The 25282-nt window shown below is 39.5% G+C and overlaps 2 protein-coding genes across 7 annotated transcripts in view; both read right to left on the reverse strand.

Moving 5' to 3' along the window:
- The window catches only part of TNFAIP8 (TNF alpha induced protein 8), a 132779-nt gene extending 129623 nt beyond the window's left edge, over nt 1-3156 (reverse strand). The window contains exon 1 of the mRNA XM_058738315.1: nt 2999-3156. Within this exon, the coding sequence (XP_058594298.1) occupies nt 2999 (1 nt within the window). The 5' untranslated portion in view covers nt 3000-3156. The remainder of the gene's footprint in view (nt 1-2998) is intronic.
- Nucleotides 3157-13314: 10158 nt separating this feature from the next.
- DMXL1 (Dmx like 1) overlaps nt 13315-25282 on the reverse strand; it is a 135917-nt gene continuing 123949 nt past the window's right edge. For all 6 annotated transcript variants that reach the window (XM_058738360.1, XM_058738350.1, XM_058738343.1 and 3 more), the window contains 4 exons: nt 23703-23794; nt 22560-22612; nt 18248-18465; nt 13315-15428 (listed from right to left, as the gene is read on the reverse strand). In XM_058738360.1, coding sequence (XP_058594343.1) covers nt 15204-15428; nt 18248-18465; nt 22560-22612; nt 23703-23794 — 588 coding nt within the window. In that variant the 3' untranslated portion in view covers nt 13315-15203. The remainder of the gene's footprint in view (nt 15429-18247; nt 18466-22559; nt 22613-23702; nt 23795-25282) is intronic.

Below are 25282 nucleotides of genomic sequence, written 5' to 3' on the forward strand. Positions count from 1 at the left end.
CATACAGGTTCGGGTGTTCAAAGCTCCTTTCTAGTGTTTGTTGAGTTCTTACTGTGTGCATTTGGTATTAAACGCAGGATGTGGTCAGCGTGAGGAGGGGTGAGGTGATAAAAGTTAATCTACCACCACACCCAGTGCTTCCCTGAACTTCTGTATCAGAGCTCAGGCTCTGAGAATGCCACGTGAGGGGACACTGGCCACTCTTTTATCCAGGTAGGCCCCTGTGCATGGCCCCGTTGCCCAAAGCAGCGTTCCTGGTCCTGGGATGACACTAACGCTCCCTTTCCCCTCCATGAGAGAACAGGTGGCCCTTACGTGTTATCACTGATCCTCCCCTGCCTTCTGAAGATGACCCCATGTCCAATTCCTTCAACGTGTGCCAAGATGGAGGGGATGGGGAACAGACAATTCTGTGAGGTGTGGAAACAAAACTCCGTTCTGACTGAGCACCGATGAAATCTTTGAAATCTTCCGGGAGGAAATGTGTTCGTTCCAAGAGGCTGTCCCAAGCAGAAAAGGATTAGGTGGATCAATTAACTTTAAGACCTCTATAGCGCCCAGCCATGTGGCAGTCTCCCTTGCAAGGATCAGCTCTGTGAAGCTACCAGGAGCCATAAACCATCTAGAAACTCACTCCTCCCCCAACATGGCATTTCCTAATGAGTACTGTTTGGATGCAATCATTTCTCTCCACACATCCTTTCCTCCAATTTCAACAGAGCAAAGAGTTGCAGAGAACAGACCTCATAAAATAACTCTGTTTCTGGTCCTTGTGTACACGTTCACCCTCGGTTTCCTCCATTCTGTTGGGAACCCACAACGGCCTGTGCTCACAACACATCACTACCAAGATGAAGACTCTATCTGGTAATCTAGTCAGAAACAGAAAATTAAGGGACAACGAAGATGAGATTTTCCAGGTCACACCACCCGTTTTCTCATTGAATTTAAACACACTAGACCAAAAGGCACATGAGATTAAAGGCCTCCCTTAAAGAAAAAAAATTTTAAGGGCCCATTCGTGCAGAATCACTATACTTTTCTTCTATTCAGTGATTTATTATCAGATAACCTAGATGAATATAATGGCTTAGGAGGCCTACATCTGTTCATGCAAAACAGTTAATACGAAACATCCAATATCTAAAGCTTTCACATTTTACAGGAGGGTAGGCAGAATTCACTGTCCCAAACAAGTTACTCAAATTACAGGTAAAAACTCAAAAGGTGGGCAAGGGACGGAAGAGGCAATTAATGGGTATGGGGGTGGGGGAAACAGCCGTCCAAAAATCTACAGAAAAGCTAATTGTGTTACCAGCTAGAATATTAGCAATAACTTGCTGACTTAACTCCCCATGACAGATCTAATTAGAAGGTGGCAATAAATGTTTCCAGGTGTTTAATTAAGTGTGATAATTATTTCTTTCCTTTAAGACAGATGGAGTCATATGCTTACATTTCACAGCATAATGTTTCCTTAGTTAAAACGCTGTGGAAACACTTTTGTGTTAACACAGGATTGAAACCAGGATAAAAATATCTGCTGTGATAAGCAGCACTTAAAGTGATTTATCAACTCGTGCATTCATATGCCAAGAGACAATGGCAACTTAAAGGCTGCTCTGTTTTGGTGATTTCCTTTAGCCACCAAGTTTTCTGCCACCCTTACACCTCAATGAAAATTTTCTATTTGATATGTCTTCTCCATATCAGCATGTCTTAAATGAATTCTTATCAAGGAAGTGGGGAAATTTTATGGGGATCTCTACTTTCACGGCAAGAACATAGCAAGAATAAAGCGAGATACAGAATTCAGAGACTTAGAATTGGATGGAACCACAGCAACCAGGGAATCATTTTATGCTTGGATTCAAGTACAGATTAAAATTAAACTTTTAAATTAACTTTTTTTTTTTTAAAGTAGGCCTCATGCCCAGTGAGAAGCCCAACATTAGGCTTGAACATAGGACTGTGAGATCAAGACCTGAGCTGAGATCAAGAGTCGAACACTCAATGGACTGTGCCACCCAGGCGCCCCTAACTTTTTTTTAATGCAGAAATGTACCCTACATTGAGGTAGTATTGACCCCACCCCCAATAAAATAATTTACAGAGGCATGGAATTATCAGTCTTAAGTAAATCAAGGATTTCGTTGCAAGAATGGGCTCTCCAATACTGTCCCCTTCCTTCCATGATCCCGCAGGTTACTACCCTTTTTACCGAGTGCTGTGTTTTGGTTAATTAGCTGGCTTTAGCATTACTGTGTCACTGAATCAATAAACATCCTTCAGAAATGTCAAAGTTTGGTTGGTCAGCCTGGCTTGAACATGCTTATCAGCTTCCCTGGGTCCGAAGGCATTCATCAGATGTTCCTGCATCAGGTGCTTTGGGCTCGAATGTCACACGAGCGGGCACAAGGACGGACACACACACACACACACACACACACACACACACACACACACCTTTCTTCTTCAAAGCAAATCTCCACCAAACGATCTCAAGGCAAAAACTCTAGTCTGCCCGTTTTACAATGCAGGGTAGGATTACAATCTCAGGCCAGCATCTCGGTCTGCAATCTGGGGCATCGTGATAACCCGGGCAGTCCTCTGGACAGGATGAGCTCTTAACAGGCAGGCATGACAACATAGCGGGGGCCGCGTCTACAGAAGGAAGGAAGGAAGGAATCGCGAGTGGGACTCAGGGCAAGAGGTGGAAGTTAAGGGGTCGGCCCAAGTCGGTAAGGGCTGCTAGCTGGAGGTCTCAGATTAGTCGCTGCGACGGAGAAACTGGACAAAACTCCGGGGAGTTTCCGGAGCTGTGGGCTCCTGCACACACACTTACACACACACTCGCTCACATGCACCCACTCACACCCACTCACTCCCGAAAGTCTAGGGGAGCGGAAAGCGCGCCCCCAGGAGCAGCCCACAGCCCAGAGGCCGGGGGAGCCCCGCGAGGGTGTGGGAGAGACCGGCGCGCCCGGGAGGCACTTACTCGGAAGGGAGGGCGCGGTGGCGCCAGGACACAGAGGCGAACCTGAAAATCTGACGGCGCGGAGTTCCCTAGCGGCTCGAACGCTCGCGGGCTTCCGCGGACCGATCAGCGGAGCGCGGGCCAGAGCCGGCGGGAGAAAAGGAGCCAGGGGCCGGGGGCGGGGCGGGCCGGGCCGGGCGCGGGGAGGAGCGGAGCGGCCAGGGCGGGGGGAGAGGAGGGGGCCAGGGGCGGGGCCACGGGCGGCCCTAGGAAGTCGGGGCGGGGCCAGGAGGAGGAGCTAGAAGGTCTGGGGCGGGGCCATAAGGAGCTAGGAGTCGGAGGCGGAGCTGAGAGGAGGAGCCAAGGGAGTGAGGGCAGAGCCCGCCGGGGAGGAGAGGCCATGGGCGGGGATGTGGGCGAGGCTAAACGTTCGGAACGGAGCTGAGAGGCGGAGCCAGGAGGCTGCGGTCCGAACTCGCCAGGTAGGAGGAGCCGAGACAGGGTGTGGGAGGAGCTATAATGCCGCGGGCGGGGCCAGAAGGAGCTATAAGAGCGGGGGCGGAGGTGGGAGGAGGGGCTCGGAATCCCCGTGCTGAGCCGGCGGGAAGGGGACAGGAGAGGTGGAGAAGGCGCGGGAGAGGTAGGGCAGCAGGGCTAGGTGAATGATCTAGGAGGCTCTGGGGCTGAGAGGAGGAACCGGGTATTCTGGACGGGGCGAACCCAACCTGACACCCCGGGTGGGGCGGCAGGTGCTCCCTAGAACGCGGAGGAGGGCCAGGCAACGGCCTGGGAGCTGAATCCGGACTGGAAGGAGAGACCTATACACTGGAGGGGGCAGGTGGCTTGAGGGACACGTTTGGGCTTCTGTTTCTTCAGTTGAAAAATGAGATACCAGCCTCACAGTATGTTGAGACGGTTAGATGTGCTCATGCATGGTTACACCCTGCCTAGATGAAACGGATATGCATGACTGTTGGTGTCAGTTGCCACTAGTATTGATGAGAAATATCCCTATATATAAGCACCTAAATCCCAAATCCCACAATCCCACCTGTCTTTTTTTTTTTTTTTTTTTTTTTTTTTGGCTTTTCAGCCTATACTAGCCTCAAGTCTACCCGGTGATGTCTGACACACTCATTATTCCTGCTTTCCATTCACGGAGGTTGCAGTTAAAGGATAATTGGCTCCTAGGGAGTTAGTCTGGTCTCAATCACTTCCACGGACTTCACTAGGACTTCTGCCTTTGGGGCCAACGGCTAGCTCTCCCTCTGGGGATGAGGCAGAATCTGGGCCTTACTTCTGCTGAGGAGCCCTGACCCGGGGTAGCAGTGCATGAAGGTTCTTACCTTAATGGGAGCACGATGAACCCATCCATACCACAAACACCCATTAAACACCTCCTATAAGGTGGCTCTGTGGAGAGAGTTGGGAATATTAATATTAGCAAAACTTATTATGTGCAGGTCACCGTTCTAATCCTCACAGATCCTATAGCTACCTTAATTTCACAAAGAGAAAGAGAAGGCATAGTGAAGTGAAACAGCCTGCCCAACATTACACATTTAGGAGTGGCACAATATGGCTGGGAGACACAAACGTAAACACTTTGTAGGTGAAATAGACCAGAAAATCACAACACATTTGTGTTTAATGCCCCAAATAGGAATATGCATAAGGTTCAAGGGTGTTTAGAAAAGTACACTATCCTGTGTTTATAGCTATGGGGAAGGGAGTGTCAGGAAAACCTTCCTGAAGGAGGTGATTGATGTCTGAGCTGGGTTTAGGAGAAGGAATATGAGTCAGGTGCAGAAATGGGCACAGGAAGCATGTTTCAAGTATTAAGAAGGGTTGGGAACAAGTGAAATGTAGATTGGAATGAAAGTAAAATAACAAAAGAGGACAAAATCCAAATGTGTCTTGTTTGGTTGTTTTGTTTTGTTTCCTATGGGAGCTAAAGAGCATTAATTTGACCCTGGGTAAAGCATTTAAATCATGGGAGACATGTCATTCGTTGTTCTAGAAAGGTTAATCTGAAAACAGCATAGAGAATGCCAGAGCCAGGAAACTTGCTTATGAAGTTATTGAAATACGTCAGGTTGGGATCCTGTGGTCGGCAGAATAATGAATCTAGGAAACACGTCCACTCCCTAATCTCTGGAACACTTTGTGGATGTGATTAAGTTCAAAGACCACGAGATGGGGAGCTTATCCTGGATTATTTGAGTGGATCTAAAATAATTATATGAGTTCCATAAAGTGAACTTTGAACGAGATTCAAAGTATGAGAGGAACTGGACCTGGTTTAGGAGCCCAGGAATGGGTGGCCTCTAAAGTTGGGATTGGACTTCAGCCAACAAAAAATGTGAACCTCAGTCCTATGACCACAAGGCAGTGAATGCTGTCATTAACCCAACTGAGCAGGGAAAGGGGATCCTCCCTTAGAGCCTACAAAAAGGAACTCAGCTCTTGAGGTGACACTTTAGTTTTATCCTGTTGAGACCAATACTGTATCTATAGTACTGTAAAATAATTAATTTTTGTTGTTTTAAAACCTTATATTGGTGGTAATTTGTTGTGACAGTAGTGGGAAATGAATACAGACACTGAAGGCCTAAAAAAGTGGTTGGAAAGAAGAAGTCCCATGCAGGCCCTGGAAATTGATGAGATGTGGGGGTTGAGGGCAGGAGAGTCATCTAGGTTGATTCACAGGATTTCTGGTTTGGCAAGCTCAGTCTTTGGTGGTGCTGCCTAATAGAGGGAGGGACAAAGGCACTTACTTTCTAAACACTTTTTGAGTTGGCAGTGATGCAACTAAATTAGGATGAAGAATTTGTACACTCCCATCCTTCCCCACCTCCAAATAATTAGAAACGATCCCTGAATACCCGTGAGTAGTGATATTCATCACCACCCACCGAGAATTCTAGTAATGTATCTGCCCTGTGTAAACTTGATGACATAGGACAAAGCACAAAGTGTTTGATGAGGAGGAGACCATCAGCTTGACTGCTGTGAGTCAGCCAGGATGTCATGGTGGCTACAACCTGGACCCCAGTAATTGCTTCACTGTAATCTGCCTTGTTCCCAACTGCACCCTAAAACAGCAATGCCCAGAGCCCCTTCTATATTTACCTATGTAAAGATTCTATCATCTATCTTCAGTATTCTATATTCCAACTATAGTCTCTCAGCCTTGACCTGATTTTTGACTCTTCCTTTAACCTCACATAGACTTGTATTTCTCCCAGTCAGCTTCCTTTCCTACCTGGCCTAACCCCAATAACCAGCACTTGAGTCACTCAGTGCTTGCGCCTCCTTTTCCTATACCTCAATGCCCTCTCCTTGTACTCAACTGGCAAATCTTTCTAGCTCTCCACATGTTCCATAGGAACTACTCAAGAAGAACCCAAAAAGGTAAAACTTGACTTTCTACAGACTCATGGCGTCTAACCTCAGCTAAATCTGCAGGGAGCCTGGATATTCTCCTACATCATGGGTAGAATGAAAAGGGTTCAATCTTTACCCCTTTCCTTGAGACATCTTTCCCACCCCCACCCTTCCTGCTCTTGATATACCATCTTACTACTTCCTATTTCATACAAAATATATAGATCATCAAGAGGGAGTTTTCTCAACTTCCTGCTGGAGCTAGCAACAATACCGTCTGCATCCACTCATTTTGACTTTCTTTCCTCTCACCACCCTGAATCCGAGCAAACCCTCTCAACAGTTCTCTGCTGCCCTCCCCCTGTCCAGCTCTCCCTGTTAGATGTATGGGCTACATTCAATTAACTATCCCTTCTCTTTTATCCTCAACTTCTCAAGTTCTATACTTCCCTTGCAAAACATAAAAATGCTAAGATTTTTTAAATGATATGAAATTAAAAATTCTCCAAGGACTCTGCCACCTTCCCTCACTGCCACCCACTTCACTAGGGCCATCAGGTGCTAGTGGTAGAAACCATGCAGAATGGCCACTGCCTCCGGGCTTACTTTAGGGGGCTGGGGAAGGGGACTCTACCATCTCAGGCGGCTTGCATTACTGTCTTCAGAGAACTACCAGTCTTCCCTTTAACTCTGGCAAACACTTAGGACTCCACCTTATTTCACAGTGTAATAATATTTAGAAATTAACAAAGTAATTCACTTTCCTATCTTACTTGAGCAAATAGACACTTGAATCACTTCACTTTCAGACTAGCTCTTGTATGTTTCCAATGTGGGATCATAAAAAAAAAAGTATTACAATCTAGGAATCATCTAATCCCTAGTCCATTATTGAGTGCCTATAGTTTTAAATAATTGCAGCTCCATCTAGATTAATGTATCCTCCCAGACCAAAACTCCAACACCCTATAAATCCTATGGATTAGAGACAGCTAGATAGCTGGAAATACTTCTGTGCATACCTGGTTTTGCTTCTGCCCAGCTGAAGGTAGGAACTAACTTTAGACAAATTTGTAAGTTTTCAAAAATTTTCTGATCCAGTTTCTCCTATACTCTTCTCTTTTGTTGGAAGCCCCAACTCTGCTTACTCAGTGCCAGCCTCCTTTTTTCAGTGTAAGAAAATAACTACAAAGAACCATGAAATGTGCAGCAAAAATGTATGCACAGGGGCACCTGGGTGGCTCCGTTGGTTAAGGTCCGACTTCGGCTCAGGTCATGATCTCACGGTTCGTGAGTTTGAGACCCGCGTCGGGCTCTGGGCTGACAGCTCAGAGCCTGGAACCTGCTTCAGATTCTGTGTCTCCCTCTCTCCCTGCCCCTCCCCCACTCACACTCTGTCACTCTGTCTCAAAAATAAACATTAAAAAAAAATTAAAAAATAAAATGTGTGCACAAATACTCAAAGGAGAGCAGAAGTGACTCACATTCTCGGGGTGAATGGAGAAGTTTTCACAAAAGAGCTTCCATCTAAGCAAGTCAAAAAGGATGAATGGAGTTTTCCAGGCAGAGCAAAGAGCACTCCAGGAAGTGTGAAGAGGGGAGTAAGATATGGTCTAACATTTTCCAGCAGACCAAAAGCACTGAAGTGAGATGTGCACCTCAGACGCAGCCATGGGAATACCACCTATGTGTCCTTTGTGCTCTAACTATAATTTCATTTAAGTTTGTCAATGAATGTACCTGATTCAAAACATGGCTACGACTTCACCATCCCCAAAATCATTATCTGACTACCCACTGCTTCAACTCTTTCCAGTCCTATTTCTCTTTTCAAAGCATTATCTTAACATGTAATCTTGTCCTTAAGGTAACAATATGAGTCAAGAGTATGTATGTCTTTCCAAAAAAGAAGTCAAGGAGCAGATTGGGTAGGGTAGGAGAATTGTTCAATATCATGCAGACTAGAAACTCAGGATAGAATAAAAATTGGGGAATCAATGATCTTTCCTATTACTTCCATAGACCACAACCCCCACTCATAGCTAGTACAGATCACTAGTGATTATACCTTCATCACAGAGTATTTTTCACTCTTTATTCGGAATTACTTATCTCCTATAACATAGTAACTAAAACACAGATCTTCTGAAGAAAGCTTGCTGGAACTATTGCCTGCATCAAAGGATGGCTTTTTAAAACAAAAAAAATTTTTTTAATGTTTATTTATTTCTGAGACACAGAGAGACAGAGCATGAGTGGGGGAGGAGCAGAGAGAGGGAGACACAGACTCCGAAGCAGGCTCCAGGCTCTGAGCTGTCAGCACAGAGCCTGACGCAGGGCTTGAACTCACAAACCGTGATCATGACCCGAGCCGAAATCGGTCGCTCAACTGGCTGAGCCACCCAGGTGCCCCTCAAAGGATGGCTTTATCCACAATCTCGGTCAATTCAATAAACCACCCTCCCCATGAAAACAAGTTCTCTGCCTGTTCCAGGTGTCCAATTTTTGAGCCATTCTGTACAGAAATAAAACTGCTGCCCCTAGTTAGAACCCATATTTTTCTGTGACTGCACCACTGGACTCCTTGTCTGTGTGGGTTCTTCCTCACCTCACCTCAATTATTTTCTCCTTTTTGAACATCTCGAACCTCACTTATGCCTATCCCAAATACTACAAAGGCTTGTTCTGTTTTGTCTTGTCTTTGGCCACACAATTCTACTCTGAAAAGATTCTTTCTACAAATATGGTCTAAAACTCCTGCTCTATTTATGGAGTTCTCGTGTGTACTTACCCATGAAATGTCTAGTCCAAGTTGGCAACCCTGTACTTGATTGTAAACAAGAAAGGATCAGGGTGCCTGGGTGGCTTAGTCCGTTAAGTGCCCGACTTTGGCTCAGGTCATGATCTGACCTGATCATGGGTTCGAGCCCTGTGCCAGCTCTGTCCTGACAGCTCAGAGCCCGGAGCTTGCTTCGGATTCTGTGTCTCCCTCTCCCCTCTCTCTCTCTGTCCCTTCCTCACTCATGCTCTGTCTCAAAAATAAATAAACAACAACAAAAAAAAAAGCAAAAAGGGGCGCCTGGGTGTCTCAGTCAATTAAGTGTCAGAATTCAGTTCAGGTCATGATCTTGCAGTTTGTGGTTTGGAGCCCCACATTGGGCTTTGTGCTGATAGCTTGGAGCCTCAAGCCTGCTTCAGATTCTGGGTCTCCCTCTCTCTGCCTCTCCCCCGCTTGTGCACAACATTAAGCTTAATGTTTAAGTAAACATTAAAAAAAATTAAAATAAAATAAACCAAAACAATAAACAGGAAGGCTCCTACCTTACTTCTGGAATACTCCCAGCACAGCACCCTCACCTGGTGGGCTATGACTCCCATGCTGTTCTCCTGCAATCACATCCTTTCTTTCCCTCCAATTACCAATCTGCAGAGAAGAGTTGGTGTGCTAGCTCCTTCTACGTGTGAATTATCTGTGTGTGTGTGCATGCACACATGGGTCTCTCTACCTAACAATGGCTTCATGGCTTTATTTTAAAAAATTATTCAATATTGTTATGAATTACAAGGGTCTCAAGGTAGAGACATAGCCAAAATTCTGTTTACTAAGTCATTTTGTTGAGATCTCAGAAAGATTTCAGGGTGTGCCATGTAGATCCTTTTTAGGAGATACTGGAATTTCTAAGAATCTTTTCAAAATTTTTTAAATGTTTATTTATTTTTGAGACAGAGAGAGACAGAGCATGAGCAGGGAAGGGGCAGAGAGAGACAGGGAGACTCAGAATCTGAAGAAGGCTCCAGGCTCTGAGCTGTCAGCACAGAGCCTGACACGGGGCTTGAACTCATCAACTGTGAGATCATGACCTGAGACAAAGTCAGATGCTCAACCGACTGAGCCACCCAGGCGCCCCTGGAGTTTCTAAGAATCTTAATGTGGTATACCACAGCAAATTTGGAGGTAGCTCAAGTAGTTAGGAGGCTGTTTGAGAAAACAGCATGGGTGTGGCTTTCTTATGAGTGTATTACACACAGTTTTTAAAAGCAAATTTACTAGATTCAGCTTAGGGATGGGGATAGCATAAAATGTAAAGAGGACTTTGAACCCTGAAACTTCTCATCAAGAAATAGGCTGACACTCTTTTTCAGTTAAAAACATGGGCTATTTTTAGAAAAAGGCGAACTCAGTGCTTAAACCACCACCACCACCACTACCACCACCACCACCACCTCAAAATACAGCTCATGGTGGAGGCAAGAGCAGTGGAGAATTAATCCCAGGCAAGAGGATTACTCAAGGGACTGGTGACTGGTGCCCATTTACACTTACAAATCTCTATGGACCAGGTACTACTCTGTGAATCCGATTTCCCCTCTTTTAGAATGGGAGATAGCCATATTATCTGTCTCACAACTGTTTGGTGTGTGGAAGGCACAGAAAGTGTCTCATTTGTTGATAGGTCTTTAGGATGAGAAGTACTCTACACAAAGAACCTCATTCAAGGAGCCAAATGCACACTTGGACCTCACTTTGATAATGGGATCCTGGGGCTCAAGCCTGACCTGGAAGCAATAGTATGAAAATACTGGAGTTTTGGCAAGTATTGTGCACGTGGGAGGAATACAGATTTTAAAATGTATTTAATGCTCACTCAGGGCTGATATACTGTAGGGCTTAAGTTCTATTACATAGGTCATACCTATACATTGGGTAGACAATTGCGTACTAGTAAAGCATCTCTAGTGTGCAAATGGGTTGTCACACCAATTGTTTCTATCACCCATCTGTATTTGCTATAGGAGAACCTAAGAAATTTTTCTTTTTTCCAGGAGCTTTGTGAAACCATGTGATACTCTAACTCTGCATTAGCTCCCTGAATTATCGGCCAAATACACATAAGAGACAATGAAGCAAGGGGTGCCTGGGTGGCAGTGGTTGAGCGTCTGACTTCAGCTCAGGTCATGATCTCGCAGTTTGTGAATTAGAGCCCTGCATCGGGCTCTGTGCTGACAGCTCAGAGCCTGGAGGCTACTTTGGATTCTGTGTCTCCCTCTCTCTCTGCCTCTCCCCCACTCACACTCTTTCTCATTCTTAAAAAATAAACATTAAAGAAAAAAACAGTCAATGAAGCAAGCAGAAAGGGAAAAAAAAGTCATGAAAAACTGTTTAGCTTTGTAATTAACTATAGCAAAAGCTATACACATTTCTAAAAGACTGATAGGAACATTTAAATAATGTATGTTCCACTTTTTCTAAGTACTCCAAAGGTTAACATTTTACCCTTTCTACTTTAGTAAATCAAGCATCAAAATATCTCAACAACTCAGAGTGTATTCCTGACAAGAACTTCACTCAACAGAGCAGCTCTCAAAGTCATTAAATACTATATGGTTTAAAGACTGAGCTTTTCTGTCCGGTGTGAGCGCGCGCACACACACACACACACACACACACACACACACACACACACAACCTCTCAGGTAATCTGTTGCTCAGTGGGGTTCAAAGGGTTTTTAGGAAAATATTACCTCCTTCTTCCCTTCTCCCATGTTAAACTTTTGTGTATTCTTCCATACATATTTGTCCCTACATACCTATAGGACTAAAAAAACCCTGAAATAATATGGGCTATTATACATTTTACTTAGAAAATTTTCTAACCTCTTTTCAGATCAACAGATACAAATCTGACATGCTTTTAGTGTTAAGAAAATATTGCACTGCAAGAATGTACTAAATTTATCCAACCATCTACCTAATTACCATTTAGATTTCCAGGGTGGGGTTTTTTTCCCTCCAGGTAGTTCACTAAATATCTTTGTACTTACACTTATGTGCAAGGTTGCTTTTATCCTGATAGGGTAATTTCTCAAAAGACTGCTTGGTCCAACTGTGTGTATTCAATGTTAACACCAATCTAGGTAACGTTTTTGGAACGTACTTCTAGCAGCCGTGTTTCAGTGCACCCGTTTCCTTGCATCTCCACCAACACTGATGTTGCCACTTGACTTTATATGAATCTGATTGATGAAAAGTGGTATCATACTGTTGCTTCCCCCCCCCCCCCCCCAACATTCCTTTAACCATTACTGAGGATGAACATATTTTATACTTGCTGGCTTTTTCAGTGTCCTGTTCTGTGAGTTGATTTCTCTAATAATTTATCATCTTAAAGTTCTCTTTGCCCCCATTCATTAAAGTTCTCTTTGTATATATGGACAGTAATAATTTCCCTATTACTATACAAATATTTCTTTTAGCCTACCTGTAGTCTCCTGTCATGATATTAAATTTTTTGGTTTAGTAAAATATGTCTGTCTGGGTTCCCAGCCCTGTTAAAAAAAAAAGTGGTCATCACCACTTTCAGGTCATATAAGGTATTTCTTAAAGTGGGTATGTTTGTATGTGTTTTCACTGTTGAGACCAGTATGAGAAAATCTTGCAAATTTTTTAAAGTAATTTTAAAAAAAAAAAGGAGAAATGAATTTGGGCAAAATAAAGAGAGCAAGAAAGGAGGAAGGAACTGACCGTCTATAATTCTACAGAAGAAAAATTCTACATTTCAGAAAATGAGACTTGCAATGTTGTGAATTTTTCCATCATTACAAAGCCACATTCTCAGAAAAAACACAATTTAAAAAATGTATTTTGATGTATCCATTCCATTAATGTGGATGAAATTTTACATATATGTGCATCATTTTATATTTAGATACACATTCCAACTTTTTATTCTCCCCATTTTTGAATAACACTTACCTATTAATTTAAAAAGATTATAAAAAAGGAAGAGCAAGGTATTTAGGAAAATTACTCAATGCTTCCTATATTTTACCAAATATAAATACAGAAATTCTCTATTTTAAAATGTCACATATACTAAAGTATACTAGTATACTAGTCAACTAAAACTGCATAAATATTACTTAAAACAGTACCATGCTAAAAAAAAAAGTCACTGCATGATTGTTTATTTAAAATATTATGACTCTGATGTAAATACATATGGGCTTACACAATTTATTACTCATATAAACCCTCAACGAAAATGCTTAATTGTTCATCCACAATGCCTTTTTTTTTTCTATTAAGCATAATAAATCTTCTATCTCATTGAAAGTGTTTAAAGCCGTTTGAATCTTGATTTGTGAAATTACTGAAAAATAACTTAAGCTTAACTGTATCAAACAACGGCATTGTTTGCAATGCTGTCACAGATTTCTCCATGGCAAAATAGTCACATATTGTTATTGCACAATTATAGATACAGGTTATTATGTGCACATGAACTCTCTACATAATTAATGACAGTGTTTTCACTGCAACTAGCTTAACACATTTAAAATTATGAATACAATTTACAAAATCTTTAACAATATACTTTTAAGATAAAAGTATCCTGAGGATATTACAAAATTCATTTTACCAGCCCTTCATTTCTTCACTTTGACTCTTTAATTTCCCAGATAACAGTTGTCCATATTTTGTTACATAAAAATGTTTTTATAGTTCCTATTAACAAAATATATTTAAGCTAAATAGTATATAATTGTCCCTTAAACACTTAGTCCCATCTGCTTCCAGTCTCCTTGGCTAAAATCAAGTATTTATCAAGTTTTCTATAATTTTTAACCAGAAAAGGTATAGCACAGAACAGACAGAAATAGGTTTAGCACATTTAAGTTAAAAGCATTGTGCATTTTTAATATTTTGGTCATATTTTATAGTAAAATAATATATTTTGGCAAAAAATAATAAAATATAAGGTTTAATTTATTTTCTATTAGTGGTAGATCTGGCGGGTATTTTACATTTGTAAATATCATCTACTTAATTTGACTGTCTTCACATTTGTTTCTAAAAACACTGCTATAAGGTGTTCAGAACTTTGAGACTAAAAGCACCTAAAAAGGAAAAAGAAATGTAAGTAAAATGTTTGGTGCTCAAAAATCCTTTGACAAATTTATAAATTTACTTTTAGGTGTCTCTTGTATACCAACACCGAATCGTTATTGCCTGCTAAGACTTAACTGATTCAAGATAATCTTTAAAATAATAATCTTGGATGTCTTCCTGAAATTATTTGAAAATCAGGATGGGAATTCAAAACTTAAGAACAAAAAAACATGAAAAAAAAAAAACAGTTGCAAAGAAAGTTGCTATTCTAGTGGCAGTAATTGTTATGGCACAAAAACACATGAAAAGACTTGTAGTTTTCTCTGATATATACACAAACTAAGTTCAAGTAAGATGTATAAGATACATATATACACACACACACACTGGGGCTTCAGTAAGGACACTGAGGAGAACTTTATATAATAAGACTAAGGTCCTAATGACAGTTTTTAATGAATATGTTCATTAGGTTTTTTATTCTTACCCAATTATCATTTATCATTAATTAATAGAAGAGTTTGAGATGTTTATGTGTGAAAAAGGAAGTAACAGTGGTGAGTCAAGTGATGACTGATGTCAACTGCCTTTACATAAAGGGTATTTTTACTGTTAAATAAATTCATACAGAGATTTCTGCAGAAGAGTTTATCAACAATAAGGAAACGAAAGTCCTTTAACACTACGACATACTCAGCATAACATACTATAAATATGTACTATTACAGTATTACTTATACATTCTACTTTAGGTAATATAGTCTAATTCTGAATGACCTTGTTAGTTTTTAAGGCATCAGTGCATCCAGGGCAAAGCTCCATAAAGTAAGTATGAAACCAAGAAAGCATTAGTTTATCTGTGGCAGAGACAGAGTGATCAGTGGACACTGTATGTGTTGGCCACTTCCAGGGAATAGGTAATCAATTATACACCCTATTGTCAAACTGTCAGAGCATAAATTTCACATCATTTTTCAACACTTCATTTAGTGGGCTAAACTGATCCGGCAGTATCCTCATCTTCATTGTACCATCGGCTCCACATGAGAACACGTGGTTTGCTGGCCCCGTCTCAATCTGCATCACTCCAGTTCCAATGTTCCGGAAAATGGACTGCCGAGCATGTTCATTGATAAAAGTGTGGAGAAGAGTAAAGGTAGACAGACTCCAAATCTAAAAGATATTAGAAACAAAATTAAAAATTGACGTTGACAATTACATTAAAAATCCAAATGAAAATTTTAAGTCGGTTTTCTTGTGCAAAGAAGGAATTTCTAAAACAAATATGGAAAAAAAAATCTGTGTAGGCCTAAGGTCATAACCTTTGGATACTATGTTGCAATTTCCCAATTCCCTTTGATATTATCACATTCTTCAAAATCTACTCATTAAACAGAAAGGTAATTTAAACCTTGCATTGGAGATGAGAACTTAGGTACTAGGAGGTCAAGTGTACACAGCTAAAGAAACTTGTAATATTGTAGGGACTACAATTAAGACTTCTTATCTTGGGGCACCTGGGTGGCTCAGTCGGTTGGGCGTCCGACTTCAGCTCAGGTCATGATCTCACAGCTCGTGACTTCGAGCCCCGCGTCAGGCTCTGTGTCAACAACTCAGAGCCTGGAGCCTGCTTCAGATTCTGTGTCTCCCTCTCTCTCTCTGCCCCTCCCCCACTCATGCTCTGTCTCTGTCTCAAAAATAAATAAAAACATCAAAAAAAATTTAAAAAAAGACTTCTTATCTCTCAGCAAAGCTTGTGCTGTGTAGTTTATAATGGGGTAACCCCTTATAATACCCAGCAAGGGATTAGACCCACTGGAAAGAAGGCCTCAGAAAAGGAAAAACTATGTTCCACCCGCAAGATAAATTACCACATCTTCAGCAAACTTAATTTACTAAGATTTTCTCTTTTTAGCCCCTACCACAATAAATGCAACTATTCCTAAAGTAAATTACTTACAAAGTAATTTATAAGCATGTTCAAGTATGTGACAGACTTAACTGCTTTTAGGACATCCATTTTAACTTTAGGGAAACCAAAATAGTTCTGATTTTTTGAGATCCCTTTTCTTGGAAAACTTACTTTTTCCTAAGAAATTCATTAGTACCTATTACTCTAGATTTGATTGTTAAGTTGTGATTCCTAAACATGTATTTTTTAAATGTTTATTTGTTTTGAGGGAGAGAGCACACATGTGAGCAGGGAAGGGGCAGAGACAGAGTGGGGGAGAGAGAATCCCAAGCAGGCTCCATGCTCAGTGCAGAGCCTGACTTGGGGCTCGATCTCACAACTGTGAAATCATGACTTGAGCTGAAATCGAGAGTCAGACACTTAACTGACTAAGCCACCCAGGCGCCCCAAGTTGTGACTTCTGAATACTATGCAGTAAACTTTCAAATCTGTTTTTACTTGATTAAATAATAAACCTCCGAATCAGAGCACAAACTAATCTAAAGAACTAATCTAAAACCTAATACAACTTGTTCTAAACTGAAGGCAGTTCAAGAAAGAAACTAGCTTCAAACTGAAGGAAAATAATTATGTATGGAAGTTAGTGTATACATTTGATTTTAGGAAAAGCCTTTTCAGGGCACCTGTATGGTTCAGTCGGTTAAGTGTCCAACTTCAGCTCAGGTCATGATCATGTGGTTCTTGACTTGGAGACCCACAATGGGCTCTGTGCTGATAGCTTGGAGCCTGGAGCCTGCTCTGGATTCTGTGTCTGCCTCTCTCTCTCTCTGCCCCTCTCCGGCTTGCACTCTCTCTCTCAAAGTAAATAAATAAACATTAAAAAAAAAAAGCATTTTTAAAATTCCACAATTCTAGTTAATTTTTTTTCTGGCTGGCAATTATGAAAACAATATGCATGTTGTAAAAAAAGTAGCCCAACTTATTATTTTTTTCTTTCTTCTTTCTTTCTTTCTTTCTTTCTTTCTTTCTTTCTTTCTTTCTTTCTTTCTTTCTTTCTTTCTTTCTTTCTTTCTTTCCTTCCTTCCTTCCTTCCTTCCTTCCTTCCTTCCTTCCTTCCTTCCTTCCTTCCTTCCTTCCTTCTCTTTCTCCTTCTTATTATTTTAATGTTTGTTTAATTTAAGAGAGAGAGAAACAGAGCGTGAGTGCAGGAGGGGCAAAGACAGAGGGAGACACAGAACCCAAAGCAGGCTCCTGGCTCTGACCTCTCAGCACAGAGCCTGAAGTGGGGCTCAAACTCACTAAGTGACTGAGCTCAAGTTGGTCACTTAGCTGAATGAGCCACCCAGGTACCCCCAAACTTATTCTTACTTAGTAGTCTCACTAGGGGTTAAATTAATGGATTCTAAGAATGTAGACTCCTTCAGTGGGTTGCTGGCCATTACAATAACTTAGGGAGTAGTCTAAACTGACTTACCCCTAGAGATTTTTCCAAGTGTGGCCAGAGGACTCTCCAACAAAACTGTTAGGTATGTACTGTAAAAATGCATACTGGTACCTAGCAATAGTACTTCTGGGATGGGATGCATTTAATAAGCTGCTTAACATTTTAAAAAACCTCTAAGTTTTAAACACGGTGGAGTGTGAGAAGCACAGGGCTTATCTAGGTACGTCCCTAACTTCTGAATCAGGCACTGAGTGGCTGGATGCTAATACTATATAAATGAAAAAATGGACAGTATTCAGGATAAAGGAAAATATTACTGCATTTCACAGTATCTGAAACTGAATTTGGTAACTCTGAAAATGGGAGTCAAGACTAATTCTAATGTTTGAAATATGTTTTATCTGTGGAAAATCAAGTGCTTTTGCACATTAATTAAGCCTATTTGAAAACTGAAAAAGAGACAATTTCAAGTTAAATATTTCATTCATTAAAAGATTTATTAAATAGCAACAAACATACTGCCTACAAAGGAGTTAGTATTTCTACTTAAATAGAATGGTATCAATATGAGTAAACACTTAAGGTTTCTGAAGATTTCTCTTCATTTTGTAGACACTGTGGCATTACCATATTTACCTTTATGTTGCCTTCAGCAGATCCTGTAACAAAGTACTCTTCTGTTGGATCAATGGCAATGGCTTTAACAGGAGAATCATGGCTCTGGAAAAGCTGCCTCTGCTGTCGTTGCCGAAGGTCAAATGCACATGTAAAGCCTTTTCTGCCACCTGATATTAGTAGCTGGTGTTTTGGAGCATATGCTAAAACAGTAGCTCCACTATCATGGCAAGTAAAAGCTGAAAATTAAAATTGAAGTAAATCATGAAGTAAAACCCATTTAACAGTGTAAGCAAGAGACTTCTGACTTCTGGCCAAGGTAGAATGATAGATCACCAGATTCACCCACCTACCTCAAACCGTTTAAAAAATTAAATGATATACAGGAAACAATGGTTGGAGACAATGGACACCAGGCAAAGAAAAATGATCTCTAAGAGATGGGAAGCAAACTGGGTGAGCCATACGACTGCCCCTGTTATTGCCTATGGAGGGTTTTCTGGCCATGGCGCAAGGAGAACCCGAGCTGGTCTGGGTTCCGGTTTCCACCAGTCATAGTGGAAAACCTCTTAATTCACAAAGGACAAAACAGAATACTCAGAAGGGTTCTGCCTCAGAAGCAGGTAAAATTTGTAATGCCTGGCATCTAATAAAAAACCAAGAGGCATACAAAGGAGAAAAATACAACCCATAATGAGAAGAAACTCCATCCAATGAAACTAACCCAAAAATTACACAGGTGATGGAATTAATAGATAAAGAAATTAACAAGTCATTAAAAAAGAGATACAAATAAAAAAATCCAGAGATTAAAAACTACAATATTCAAATGAAACATGTACTACATGGGGTTAAGAGCAGATTAAACAATGCAAAAACAAAAATGGTGAAACTTGAAGACATACCAGTATGAGAACTAACAAAAATACAATGAATATTTTTTTCTTAAAAAGGAAGTGGATCTTAACAAATCTTAAAGAAAAAAAAAAGCCTGTCAATAGCTCAAAGACAACATGGCATAATGATGAAGAGTGAAGATTTGGGAGTTAGACTGTCAAGATTTAAATCTTGGTTTTTGCATGGATTTCAATATATACCTTAGGTAATTTTTTTTTTTTAACTTACGTCTCAGTTTCATCATTTGTTAAAAAAAAAAAAAAAAAAAAAAAAAGGAGAAAACCCAGCCCACCTAATAGGTTTCTGTGAGGATTAAATTAGTTGACATATTTAAAACATGTACAGTTCCTGGCATATACTAAGTACTCAATAAAATTTAGTTACAATTACTCTAAGAATCTAAAGAGAAAATTACAGGGAAAGATTCTTTGAATGTGACCAGCACTTAGAGATGTAACTTGCACAGAATAAAATGCTGAAATTCTAACTCGTGATGAAGTTTGACTAATGGATACATCTGTGTAACCATCATGCAGGTCAAGACACAGAATGTTTTCATCATCCCAGATAGTTCCCTCATGCCTTTTTGCAGTCAACCCTCCTCTTCCACAAAGGCAATCACTATTCTAGTTTTACCTCCGTTCTTGAACTTCACATAAATGGAATTTTATAGTACACGCTCTTTAGTGACTGGCTTCTTTTCATTCAACATAATGTTTAAGAGATTAATGAATGTTGTCACATATATCAGCAGATTATGCTTTTTTTTTTTTTTTATTGGTTAATAGTATTCTATTACATAAATAGACCACTTTCCTATTGGATGTGTTTGTGTTCCTTCTAGTTTGGGGCTGTTATAAATAAAGCTGCTAAGTTTTATTACATTAATATATTAATATAATTGTATATTATTCCTATAAAATTCCTTTTGTGGATGTGTGCTTTCATTTCTCTTGGGCATATATGTAAAAGTACATACTGCTGGATCATGCTAGGTCCATGTTTAACTCTATTAGAAAATGTCAGTTTTCCATAGTAGCTGTATCATTTTAGACTCAGCAAATCATGAGGGCCCCAGGTTCTTTATACTCTCACCAATACTTGGTATCCCAAAATCATTAATTTTGGACATTTTACTATATAGAGTAGTATCTTATGATGATGTTAACCACATTTCATATGCTTACTTGCCATTAATCATTTTAGACTCAGCAAATCATGAGGGTTCCAGGTTCTTTATACTCTCACCAATACTTGGTATTCCAAAATCATTAATTTTGGACATTTTAGTATATAGAGTAGTATCTTATGATCATGTTAACCACCTTTTCATATGCTTACTTGCCATTAATATACTGAGAAGATGGTCATTTTTTAAAGTCTTGAATATATCATTTCTTTCATGGATTATGCTCTAGGTATTGTATCTAAAAACTCAAGACTAAACCCAAGGTCACCTAGATTTTCTTCTCTATTTCCTTCTAGAAATTTTATAGTTTTGAATTTCACATGTAGATAATTCACATTAAATCAATTTTTATGAAAGGGGTGAGGTATGTACCTAGGTTCATTTTCTACATGTTGCCATCCAATTGTTATAGTATATTTTGACCACTATGCCTCCAATGAAGTGCCTTTGTACTTTTATTAATGATCAGTCTATTAAATACGTATGGGTTAATAAATGGGCTCTCTATTCTGTTCCATGATCTCTATTCTAAAGCCAATAACATGTGTTTATTACTGTAGTTTTATAGTAAGTCTTGAAATCAGTAATAGTGTGAGTCCTTCAAGTTTGTTTTTCTTCAGGGGCGCCTGGGTGGTTCAGTCAGTTAAGCATCCAGCTTTGGCTGAGGTCATGATCTCACAGTTCGTGGGTTGGAGCCCCACGTCAGGCTCTGTGCTGACAGCTCAGAGCCTGGAGCCTGCTTCAGATTCGGTGTCTCCCTTTCTCTCTGCCCCTCCCCCACTCATGCTGTTTCTCTGTCTCAAAAATGAATAAACAAAAAAAAATTTTTTAAAGTTTGTTTTTCTTCAGTATCCAGTATTTTAGGTCTGTTGCCTCTCTATAGAAATTTTTATTTTTATTATTTTTTTAAATGTTTATTTTGTGTGTATGAGAAACAGAGAGAAACAGAGAAAGAGAGAGACAGAGAGATAGACATACACCAAGCAGGAGAGGGGGAGGGACAGAGAGAAAGGGAGACAGAATCCGAAGCAGACTCCAGGCTCTGAGCTGTCAGCACAGAGCCCAACACGAGGCTTGAAGCCACAAGCCGTGAGATCATAACCTGAGCCAAAGTGAGATGCTTAGCCAAATGAGCCACCTAGGCACCCCCTCTACAGAAATTGTTAGAACCAGTTCGCTGGTATGTACAACATAGTTTCCTGGGATTTCGACTGGGAATGTATTTAATCTATAAAGTTAGGAGGCAGTGGCATCTTAATAACTTTCATTGAGTCTTCCAATATGTGTATATGGGCTATTTCTCCATTTATTTAGATCTTTGATTTATCTTTTTTATAGTTTTCCCCAACAGAAGCTATACATATTTTTTTAGATTTATGCCTCAGTATTTCATTATTTTGGGTGCTGTTATAAATGGTGATTTTTTCAAATTCCAAATGCCAATTGTCCATTGCTGGTATAGATGAAAGCAAGGGACTTTAGTATGTTGACCCGATATCCTGTGACTCTACTACACTTACACTTTAGTTTCAAAAGTTTTTATCTTATTTTTGTTTTGTTTTTTTGTATATAGTCTTCAAGATTTTCTACATAATCAGGGTGCCTGTGTAGTTTAGTTGGTTAAGTGGCTAACCAGCTCAGATCATGATGTCACAGTTTGTGAGTTTGAGCCCCATGTTGGGCTCTGGGCTGACAGCTCAGAGCCTAGAGGCTGCTTCAAGTTCTGTATTTCCCTCTCTGACCATCCCCCACTCACACTCTGTCTCTCTCTCAAAAAAAAACCCAAACATTTAAAAAAATTAAAAAAAAATTTTTTTCTAAACAATCATGTCCTCTGTGAATAAAGGCAGTTTTATTTCTTCTCCTCCTAATGTACACCTTTTATTTCCTTTTCTTGTCTTACTGCATTAATTAGGACTCCGAGTACCATTCTGAACAGGAGTGGAGAGAATGGGCATAATACTGTACAATAACTGATGCTCACAAAGATGACCTGTGGCTATCAGATTCAAAGTAAAAACATGATTTTTATATTATCTATGTTCCACTGTCCTTCATGAAGTACAGTGCAAAGTTAATTATATATGTTGTACTTTTCTGTTTTTAAACTCTACGCCATCATGGGCAAAATAAACCTCACAGGCTAATAAGTTTGTGTCATTAAAGACAAATTCATTAAAAAATTAGTTTATTGATTTTAGTCAAATTCTTGACTTTCAAAATTTGTAAAATGCTTTCAAAACTTACCATGGACTAAACTATTGGCAGGTGCCACAAGAGTATCCCACAAACATATATTTCTGAAAAAAAAATCAAAATTACCTTTGAGTGACACAAAAATTTAACAACAGAATAAAAAGTAAGCTTGTTTCATATAGTTACATAACATTCAAACCTTGCTCTAACAAAAAATTCAAATACAAGTAACCAATATATTTATGTATGGTTAATTTTTACACAAAATTTTAAAAACTACTAACTTACAAAACTGATTAACTCTAGATTGACATGTATTTACAAATAATACTGTATGAAGTCTGAACATGGGAAATACCTTTTGTATCTGCTCATTCTGTAACCTAACAGATGGCAAATACCATTAGCAGGATACACTGAATTTCCCCGAACACAAATAAAACTTATTTCTGCTCTGAATGGGAGCACTTTTACTCCGTTCTATGAGTTACAGAAGAGACACAAATATATGTAAGGATTTCTATGGCAGATGGGCTGGAGACTCCATATTCTTACAATCCAATTTCTAGTGCAAAGTGAGGCCTCACAAATAAATGGAAAAACTCAGCAACCTCAGTAGACATTTACCTCAGAACTCAGCTGTGTGAGGGAAGTAAAACACGGGGGTGTGGAGACGGAGGCAGGAGGAGACATTTTCTTACCTATTTAAGGTTTTGGGGGAAATGTGGACAGGCTGCCACTTACTATCTATCATACAACTCAAAGAGGTCTTTGAGTTTCTCGTTATCGTGAAACACTGGTAATATCTATCTAAGAGAGCACTGTGAGGATTAACAGAAGAGCAAGGTCAAGAAATAATGGTTCTTTCCTTTGCCTCAAGCTTTCTTAACACATAAGGAATAATATGGAGAAAAATTAATTTCACTATCAAATCATTTTTCTCTTTAAGTCTTAAAGTAAAAAACATCAGAATATTAAAAATACAGAAGGAATGGATGTTGTTTTTAATGCCACCAGAATTTCCTTGGCCTTACAATTAGAACACTAAAAATGCTCTAAGAAGGAAATCTTTATAATAAAAATATTGAAAAGCACAATTCTGAAAACAATCTTGAGATATAAGAACATAAAGCAAATAAGAAATAAAGCTGAGCTATAGAGACACACACTTACATTTCAGTTACAATCTCTTACCTATTGTCAGTTGAAAGACCAGCTGTAGCTATCAAAGAGGAGGAACTAACGAAGACAAAATCATTGGCTGTTTTGTTATGACACTGCCAGGTCTGGAATGGTTATGAAGAAACAAATGTTATTGCTGTCAGTAACAATTTTATAACCAAGTGGATGCATTCACCAAAAGGGATCATGTGATGTGTGGCTTACTTAAATCCCCTTGTATCTTTTTTTCACCCTGAACTTGTAGACAAGTTTCAAGAGTAAAACAGAGAATTCTCATATACCCTTTACCAAGATTCACCAATTTTTAACATTTTGTCACATTTGTTTTGTCCCTCCTCCTCTTTCCCTTTCTCTCTCTCTCACATGCACTTTCCCTGGACTATACAAATAAGCTGCATTATGAATTCTTTTGAGACCTTTTGCTTTTGTTCATCTAAAAGTTAAAAAGAAAACAAAAGGAGGTTAAACGTTAAATATTTCTTAGAATATTTGTGAAAATTTGTCTCTTAGAAAAAAACCAGAATTTCAGATGATCTGAGAATGAATTATTTTCAGAAATATTTAAGCTTTTAAATAATTTTTCAAATATGTGAATAAAAACATATTAAGAGTCAACAAATTCAGAAATTTTACATTTCTGAATATTCCAGTAACAGTGACTTAATATGAGAGGTTTAGCAAATTATAAAGTCTTCCAAGTTTTATGTGTTCAGATATTTCTCTTCAATAAAAAATGACTTAAGTATGTCAAAATTATCACATCAAATATTTTTCCTTTGAGTCACTTCCCCATTCCATCTGACCATCACTGGAGCTGGATGATCATAAGTCCTTAAAACAAACAAAATGTACTTTAACCCCACAAAGCCAATAATGTACATTTTCAATCCAATTTATCTTTTTAGATGTTAAAAAAAAAAAAAAGGCAGCCCCTTAGGGAATGTAAATTTACATATTTAAACCTTATGTTGGTTTTCTTAAAAAAAAAAAAAAAATTCTTTTCAAATACCTCACCAGCCCTCTCTGCTTTGCTTGCTTTTACTTAGATCGGTACTGTATTCCAGAATCTAACCTTGAGTGAATTACCAGAACCTTAACCCATTTCTTGATTTTTTTTTAAATAGGTACTGCTTAGTCCTATAAAGGGCTTCACTAAAGAATATATTAAATACAAACTCAGTGGGTTTTTTTTGCCCCCAAACTCATTGCTCTGTGAAGCTACAGGAGGTTCATGAAGCTTGTGCAGTCCTGAATAGAGATCATCAGTTGTTTCTTTCTTTCTTTTTTTCCAAAGACATAGACAAGAAAATAATAGTACCAGCTATCACATATCCTTTCCACTTTGTTCACAGGGGACCAATTGCAGAAAAACCACAGACTGATGATCTGATGATCACTCTTTTTAGGTATAATCTTTACTGCAGCTCAGTGAGACTGGAAAAGGGCTTGAGTAACCCACAGGTCACATGGGTCTCTGGAGGTACCATGTTTGTTCTATACAAGTTAATCTTCCAAGGCACTAGAGACCAAGACCTCACAGATTAATTTTCACATAATACAAGGACAGGAGTTTATAGTAAAGTGACTGAATA

Source organism: Neofelis nebulosa, chromosome 1 (assembly GCF_028018385.1).
Source record: "Neofelis nebulosa isolate mNeoNeb1 chromosome 1, mNeoNeb1.pri, whole genome shotgun sequence".
In the NCBI taxonomy this organism is placed as follows: domain Eukaryota; kingdom Metazoa; phylum Chordata; class Mammalia; order Carnivora; family Felidae; genus Neofelis; species Neofelis nebulosa.